This window comes from Kogia breviceps, chromosome 4 (assembly GCF_026419965.1).
Source record: "Kogia breviceps isolate mKogBre1 chromosome 4, mKogBre1 haplotype 1, whole genome shotgun sequence".
NCBI classification, from domain to species: Eukaryota; Metazoa; Chordata; class Mammalia; order Artiodactyla; family Physeteridae; genus Kogia; species Kogia breviceps.
The window spans coordinates 41,212,844-41,222,011 of NC_081313.1; the positions used below are offsets into that span (position 1 = coordinate 41,212,844).

General features: G+C 43.2%; 1 protein-coding gene across 3 annotated transcripts in view; it reads right to left on the reverse strand.

The window, feature by feature from the left end:
- ARL15 (ADP ribosylation factor like GTPase 15) overlaps positions 1-8,754 on the reverse strand; it is a 425,781-nt gene extending 417,027 nt beyond the window's left edge. For 2 of the 3 annotated variants that reach the window (XM_059062869.2, XM_067030971.1), the window contains exon 1: positions 8,445-8,592. In XM_059062869.2, the coding sequence (XP_058918852.1) occupies positions 8,445-8,492 (48 nt within the window). In that variant the 5' untranslated portion in view covers positions 8,493-8,592. Of the gene's footprint in view, positions 1-8,444 lie in introns of all 3 variants that reach the window. The other variant, XM_059062870.2, reaches the window with a different exon arrangement.
- Between the last annotated feature and the right edge of the window lie 414 nt (positions 8,755-9,168).

A 9,168-nucleotide genomic window follows, 5' to 3' on the forward strand; every position in this document is an offset into this window, starting at 1 on the left:
TAAACTTGTTTAACTTTGTTTGACCCAGTTTCCAAACTTACTTGGCATTGAAACCTCTTTTTGAAACCATAGAACAATACACTATCACAAAAAATCCAAGAGTTTATATGGAATGTCCACTGCAGCATTATTTATAACAAACATTAACAAAATAAAACAAAAATTTAGACAAACATAAAATATTCAATGAAAAGGTGATTAGTTAAGAAAATTATGGTTTATGGGTATAATGCAGAAAATTAATGTTGCAGAAGAGAAACTTAAACATAAGTGTAAAAAGCAAGTTATAAAACTATATCTTCATTATAATTCAGGATTGAAAAATATTAATCGGATCTCTGTGGGTTGCTTGGATTACAGATATATATTTTTTCCATTGTGCTTGGCTGTGTTTTCCAAATTTCCTCACGCTTTTACTTTAATAATAAATATGTTACCAAAATAATCTCATTCCTTACACAGGCAAGAATATATATGTACATGTGTTAATATGATTACAAAATGACTGCTCTAAACTGTAAAATCAACTGAATCATAAAGGACTGATAGTCACATAAAATGTCATTAAACAATTTATATGAGTCATTGTGTGGAACTAAAAACAAGTAAACACACACATGCAAAATCATGCCTCAAAACCAACACCTATTCTTTTCTTTGAGCTTCTCACAAAATTCAAATAAGATCTCTACATATAAAACCAGAAATGGTAATATCCAAACTAGAACTGTAAAATAAATATCTCCAGACACATACAATAACATTTGTTAACCTTTAAAACATTAGAGGGGCTTTCCTGGCGGCGCAGTGGTTGAGAGTCCGCCTGCTGATGCAGGGGACGCGGGTTCGTGCCCCGGTCCGGGAGGATCCCACATGCCGCAGAGCGGCTGGGCCCGTGAGCCATGGCCGCTGAGCCTGAGCGTCCGGAGCCAGTGCTCCTTAAAGGGAGAGGCCACAGCAGTGAGAGGCCCGCGTACCGCAAACAACAACAACAACAAAAAATACATTAGAGAAATAAAACAAGTTTCAGGAAGATAAGGATGGTCTGCTACAATTCCTTTAAAATTAACACACACAGAACAATACTATATATTGTTTATGCATACGTGCAAATATAATAAAAATGCAAAAACACACATGAGAATGCTACCCACTAGCTTTGGGATAGTTGTCACCACTGAGAAGGACAGAGGAAGAAAAGCATGGGACAGCAGAAGGCTTTCGCCTTAAAGTTTCTTTCTTTTTTTTTTTAAGAGCACCAGAGTTTTGAAGTTAAAATGGCCAAATGCTAACAACTTCAATCAGGGAGGTAGGTACACAAAAATGTGTTTTCTTATTTTCTGTACTTTTTCAAATACTTGTATTTATTAAAAATAAAACTTTGAAAGAATTTTATTTTGCTTTAGCTCCGGACTCCATGTGCAGATTGATTAGGAACAGGTGCAGGCCTTCTGTGCCTCAATCAACGGTCCTGGGATGGCTCCAGACTGTCATCTGCTTCCTCCGGAGAGGCCAGAGAAGCAGCTATCTTGTTGAAAAAAGAACCCCCAGGAATCCCTCTGGGGGACCCATGGCCCCAGTTGCTAGGATCTAAGTCCTCAACCCTGAGAGAAGCAATCCAGAAGTCAGAACCATTCCCAGCAAAGCTAGGGACAAAGGAACCTGATAAATGAGATGGTCCTGCAAATCCAACTTTTAGTTCCTATTTAGTTACTGTTAAAATCATGTGCTTTTGGCTGTGAGTCAAAGAGCAGAGTGCCAATGCTAATGCACGGGGTGAAGGAGAGAGTGGGTAAACAAACAAAAGCAAAATCGGTGAGCAAACTCTCTCACCTTAAGGTACAAACACATGTACCTCCCCAACTGAAGCGGGGCTGTCTGAGTTCCCAGGACTTCTCCCAGGTGACAGCAGCAATCAAGCGACCTCTCAATTTCCAGCCCTGTGCCTGAAACATGGCCCCACTCACTCATCCTCTCAACAACTATTAATTATTGTTAGGTTGGCAGTACTGAACCATGCTTACGTGCATGGGCTTGGAATCCACCAAGCTAGGCTCGTACGCTTGCCCTGACACTCCACTGGTTACGTGGTCCCGGCCATTACCCCACCTCACAAAGCCTTAAGCTCCCTCTTTTCTAAGGCAATAGTATCTGGTTAACAGGACTGCTGGGGGGATTAAATTGGGTGATGCAAGTGAAACACTTTGCACAGTACTTGGTACATAGTTCCTTATTTACCGGGCTCCAGACTCAATTCTGGTGATAAAAGGATGATCAAGATAGTCAGGGATCCTGCACTGATACATGTTACAGATTCAGTGATGAAAACGTTCGCAAAGCACCCAAAATTAAGAGTTTCAAGATGGTAATCACAGAGCATAAAGCCAAGCATGGGGGCCCTTCTAAGCCACATGCCCACGAAGCCAGCCCTGCCAGAAGTAAATGTGCTCAAACACTTTGCTGATACTCAGAAATGAGGGTCAACAAGAACTGGACTTCTTAGATTCAACCAAACACCAGAAGCATTTAAGGAGATGCCTGGGCAGAGCACAGCATAACTGAGGGACTGCAGGCTCCAAAATAAAAGCCCACCATTAACTCAATTTGTGAGAAGTATCAGCATTTGTTAACTAAAATGCAGTTGCCAGACATTCCCTAAAAATCTTTTCTTCCTTCCAGTCTACCTCAAAAACAAACGCTTTAGAATTCATGTCATCAGGAGACTTTGCCCAACTGAAATCCATAAGCAAAAGGCTACTTGGGGCCTAGTGTCTGCTGGGCACAGACCCACTTCCCATCAGCACTTGGCTAAGGAGCAGAGCAGACTTCAAATAAACTGCCAAATAGATTCTGAGTCTCAGGGACTTCTGAGTCTTCAAAAGATGACTGGGGCTTGTGGCCCTGAAGGTGCCCTTGAAGTGACACTAGGGAGCGGAGTACCAGGGTGCCTGGAACCCATTTGTGGTCACTTGATGAAACATTGGATGGTGAAGGCCACCTCAGTGCCCAGAGTCAGGACATTACAGGGTGGGAGGCTCAGGACACAACACAGTTCTCTTTCCATCCGGCCTTCTCCTTAACAGTCATGTAGCAGAGCCAAGTCCTCGAGCGTGTGGGAACATCAGTCAGCCTGCTCCTGGCACCTTAAGAAGCAGCATGGTATTTACATGAAATACACTGTAAAAATTTCAACTGCATTCCAACAGCTTTAACACCAAGCTGGAAGGAACGCAGTGAAGAGGGAGGGCTCTGGGGCCACAATCCCAGCTTATTACTTGTTAGCTGTGTGAACTTGGGGAAATTACACAACCTCTCGGAGCCTTGGTTTAATGCATTACACGTGGAAAGCACTTACATTATCTGGCACCACAGCAAGTGCTCAATAAATGTTAACTGATCTTACCCTCATAACTCCTATGCTTAATTCCCTCACCACCCCCCAGCACGCCTACAAGCACCTGGCTTAGGCGTCCTTCAGAATGCAAGCTCCCAGAGGGCAGGAATCATGTCCCCCATGTGTCCTCTCTTGCGACTCGTTCTACAAGCCTGGAACAATAGAAGGTCGAGAACCAGAAGTACTGCTTTATATCGCAGTTCCTGTTTCATGGTCTGGATATTTTTTAAACTTTTTTGATAAGAGAACTGTTTATTGTATCCCCACTATTTTTATCTTATGATTTGTTAATAAAAGAATATCTACGTTACTGACTAATCCAGCTGCAGTTAAAATTTAAAAATATGTGGCCTATGTCATTATTTTACACATAGTCAGAACATACAAGGTATAATGTTCATAGTCATTCATGGTCAAAAACAGCACACTTTTAAGACAACATAACATCAGATGAAGTCACAACTGTGCCTTCACTCCTCTTTTTGAATGGGCTCACTTACAACTTAGTAGAACCTGAGAGCTCTGTGTACATCAAGAGTTTCTGTTCTTGGTTGGTTGATTCCTTGGTTTGTATCCTGCAAATGGTGATGGATTTGTGCCGATCCACCTACCTTCTCTCACCTGATCTTCCCTATTGACACAAATTTTTATAATGACAGGTACAGCCTGTGACCAAGAAACTAGACCAGATTCATCAGCCTATACAAGGAAGAAAACTAGAACCCTGGCCTTATTACATCCCAAACCCAATACAGAGGTGCAATGATCATTATCTAACAATTAGCATCCAAGACTAATGAAGCACTTTTAGTTGTCACATTTTCAGGCCTAGCTTTGCATTTTAGTTCACAGTGAAACAAAGAAAAACACATGAGAGAGAAACCTACCAGCAACCCAAGCAGCAGAGAGAACCCTACCAGCAAGCCAAGGAGCTCATCAGAGGCAGCCTCCTCCCCCTGTGTCTACCCAACTGTCCTGCCACAGGTTCCTGTAGAGCCACCTACCTGCCTGCCAGCCCTACAGCCAAGGAGATCCCAGCAGGGGGCTCATCGGCTCTGACTTTCAGGGTCATGCACAAAGCAGGGGTCCCATAAATATTTGTTAAATGGATTAAAGAAAATATCCGAAGGTGGTTTTATTTTTATAGGTATTAAACAATCCTCAAGAGAGTCTTGTGACTTCCTGCTTGCTGATGACACTCTAAATCTGTCCATATACTGAGACTAATTTAAAAGGTAGTCCAGGGACTTCCCTGGCCGTCCAGTGGTTAAGACGTTACCTTCCAAAGCAGGGGGTATGGGTTCGATCCCTGGTAGGGGAGCTAAGATCCCACGTGTCTTGGGGCCAAAAAACCAAAACATAAAACAGAAGCAATACTGTAACAAATTCAATAAAGACTTTAAAAATGGTCCACATCAAAAAAAAAAAAAAAAACTTTAAATAAAATAAAAATTAAAAGGTAGCTCATTATTTACCACTGAAAGGTAATAGTCATTCCATAGGAGGTGTAGAATAATATCAGCAAAATAACCACATTAACATTCTACATCTGAAAAGCAACGTGCTGTTTTTATAAATCACTTTCCCTCCATTGTCTCATGTAATCATCAGCGGCATTACACAAAACATAACAAATTTTATTGCTGTTATTTTGATGGCAGAAGGGGGGAAAAGGTAAAATCCAGGCCAATCAACATGAATCGGTACAGAAAGAATACTAAACCAAAAGGAATCTAGAAGTTGATCTTATCCAACCTTCCAGGAAAACATGGTAGACATGTTTTTCATTATAACTTGACTATTTTCTCCTACCATATTCAAAAAGCTCCACACATTGTCTTACTAATTCTACCTGTAAGAGAGACAGAAAGCAAGATGCTGGTACTGCCCTTTGAATAGCAGCAGAATCTTTACCTACAGACCTGACAGGTGTGCACATGGCCTTTAAAGCCCATCCTGAAAACTGGAAAAAGGCATGTGGCCTGCCAAGTAGATTCCCTCGTCAAACGGAAAACCAAGATTTTTTTATAATTAAATGGCCACCCAGCCTAAACAAATAATATCTTGATAATCTTAAAGTTAAGAGTAAAAGATACATTTTGCATTCCCCAGAGCAAAACACCTAATCCAAACAGATTTTATCTTGTCTTACTTTAGAAGCTGGAGAGAAAAGAATTGTCCCTTCTGTCTCATATTCATTCAATTCAACAAATAAAGATTGGACACAGGGCGATACATATAATTATTTAGGATAAGCAAGTTACCATTATTTCCCTAAACTGAAATCAATGAAAACCCTATCCACCTTATCTGTCATCTCTAATTGAGAGCACTTCTTTTAAGTTAAAAAATCAACAGAAAAAAAAAAAAAAATCAACAGCAGCCTCTAAGTTCAGAGAGCTTCATCAATTGTCTTAATATCTGCAATCTTAATGAAAGCTGTTAAAAACAGCACATCTATGTTTCTCTTCCTCTCCACTCTCCTCCAAATGAAAAAGGTTAAATGGTGACATCCAGCCTAAAGAACAATGCATACACACACACAGCCCCCTCTTCCAGCTTCCAACAGCAACAATAAGAAAGTCAAACACCGATTAAAAAGAAAAAAAGAAGAAAAGATGGCACACAAATTATTCCTGTCAAGCGATAGACAGGGTACTTACTCTAGTCCACAAGCTCAACAAAATCTGAAGAGTCAAACTCAGAATGAAAGGAGCATATTTTCTCTGGAAAGTAGGTAAAAGGAGTTGGGAACTGATTTTTAAAATTAGATTCCAGACAGTCAATGAAATTGATTTTCATTTTTTAGAAATTGGTTTTTTATAAACACCATATAAACATTATGTATGAGCAAATGAATCCCTCTGAAAGGCAAGAAGAGAGGAATGGTGTGTGGAACATCGTTTTCTCTGAGAGCTGATAAGCAAACCGTAAACACAGAAGACCACCTGAGGAGGGTTTCTTCTTTTAAACTTAATGTTTAAGGATTTCCTTAAGTCTTTTCAAAGAGGATATTTGGCACACTCATAAGAACTAACTCATTTCCTTTAAGAGTTTTTATCTCACCGCCAGTGATGAGCCAAGTGATTTTTATGGGGCTGTTTCACTGCACTTGTGGATTTTTTAAAAAGCATAGGTAAGGTGACTAATGATTTTTCAAAAATAGGGTATATGGGGGCACGGCAGGTATAACAAAAAGGCCATGTCGAACTTGGGGCCCATTGATTCTGACACAAAACTGTTAGGAAACTGACAAAGAAATAATCTGCTTTTAAGGTAATCTAGAGTCCGACAAACATTCCTCCACCCACCCTTAGACTCTCCATCAGGAAATTAACCTGAATAATTAAACAGTCTTCCAATTTTTTTTCCCCATGCAATTTGCAAATTTAAAACTCACCCAGTAAATAAAATAATAAAATACCAGAACCACTTGAGTTCCTTTTTAGAAACTACTTTAGAATCCAAAATTAGCTTTCAATATTATAGGTAAGGGCAGCCCCTTCCAATTAGGTAATTATCCTCAACAAACTTTGGCTTTAATTCAGGCAGACTGCAAGACAAAGCCATGGTACAGTACTTGATAAGACAAGCTACAAAATAATCAGTTATTTAATTCAGAAAATAATCTTTAAGAAACATCCAACAACTCTCTTAACCTACATGGCACTTGTATTTTAAAGAACCTCCTAATCAGATAATCCCCTTAACAGGCTCCCGTTATGGGCAGATAATGTCCCTTTATCACAAAGATAGAGGAAGTTACTGACATCAACAAAGGAACAAAACAGAATTTGAACTCAGAATTTTTGACTCCCCTCGATTCACAAGGTCATGCATTAACTGCAGTAACCACCCCTCCCCACAAGACCACCAAACCAGGAACCTTTAGGGGAAATAAGCCCCAATACAAAATAACATTACAAAACCACTCCTTGTCCAGCGTTTCTTGACTATGAAAGCATTCACAGTCTTTCTTAGAACAGAATTAAGTGTAATTCCTAGAAGGCACTGGCAAATCTCTGCCGGGCCAATCTGCAGTCAGAAGCCAACTGCATGTGTTCAACAAGATGACAGGACGGTCAATGTTTTTTAACCATCTACTTCAACTCTGCATTGCAATAGCGGTTCCGGCTAACAAGGTAAACCTGGTAATTGTTTAGGATCGAACACAGCCAGGGTCAATGAGGATCCCCGTGAACACAAACATGCAGCTCTGGGGAAATAATTTCTGGAACAATACGTGGTGCTTGCATAATTACACACACACACACACACACACACACACACACACACAAAACAACTGCTTTTTAAAGTAATGTTCAGTCCCAGCATTGTGCTGACACTTTTCCCACCTAAACTTCTCAGCATAAGCCTGGCCTAAAAAGCACAGGTGGGATCCAATTCGTGTACAGGGTAAAAGCGGCGTGCATCCAAGGCAGGAGGAACGGTGAGGCAATGCCTGCCCCTACTCAGTCCCTTCTACCTAGGCTGCGATGTAGATTAGTCCCGTCCACTTTATGGTAATGTGTTTTTAAAACCTCGCGGCGACCCAGGTCATAGCTTTAGAGATCTAATAACAACCAAATGACCGGACCTGCCGGGCACTTAGTAAGCCATTCTGGTTATGGCTCTTTAATAGTACCTGGAGTTCTACTAAAGGGAGAGGGGGAAACTCCTGCTTCCCGGGAAAGAAAAGTCCTCTACGGGAACGCAGAAAGAAGCAAGGAACCCGAACGCGAGCAGGGGACGCCCAGCCGCCGCGGCCCCATCTCTCCGGGAGCACCCGCGCGCCCCTCGCCCCACAGCACAGCTGGCCCGGGCCGCACCTTTACCTGTCAGCTCCACCACCCCCTCGGAGCGGCGGCCCCGCCGTCTCGGCCGCCGCCCCTCCGAGTCCCGGCACAGCTCTAGAGCTTGCTGCGGGAGAAAGAACCCCAAAGGCATCCCATCCCAAAGAAAGAAAGCAAAAAGGCTGTTCCTCTAGGCGGAGGGACATTGGGCACGTCGAAGTCCGAGAGGCAACACGCCACCCCTGACCCGCACCTACCAGATAATCCATGTACAGAAACGCCTCAGTTATCCGGAGATCAGACATCCGGCAGCCTAGAGCATCCGGAACGGCTCCGAACCCGGAAAAAAAAGCAACGTCTCCGGCTGCGAGCGAACAGCCCCTGAAAAAGCCAGCAACAACGAAAATAGCCGAGAGCAGCCGAGGAGCCGAAGATTACACAAGGGGCGCGGCGATTGGCCGTATGGGCGGGCAGAAGGAAAAGAGAGCGCTCATTGGCTGTAGCGCCTATAAAAGGCAGGCCGCTGCGGGTAGCTGGGGAGAAGCGCGGGAGCTGCCGGGCCGCTGGTTCCTGAAAGGAGGGCCGAGGGGGCGGGGGCTAGGGCGGCGCGGGCGGCGCGGGCGGAAGAACGCGAGGGGAAGAGCGGAAAATCGGCCGGTGCTGTTGCCGCCCGAATTCTGTGTGCCTCAGTGATCTCCAAGTTGGGTAAATCGGAACCGAGCTGTGCACCAGTGCGAGAGAGCCTTAGTGTCTCCTCCCATCACCCAGTAGGAAGCTCGCGCTGAAACGTGGGAGGCGTAGTAGCCACAGATACTTGATGCCCTTCTCCAGAGCGATTTCTTGAAGGCCCTGTGGCCTCGAGACTGCAGGGCAGGAGTGGTTGGAATGTGTAAGAGGGTACTCTGAACAAGCAAGCATGTGACTCGGGGGCGGTCCCTCCCCTCCTTCAGAATGTGAAGCGAAGGCGGACAGCTCCAGCCT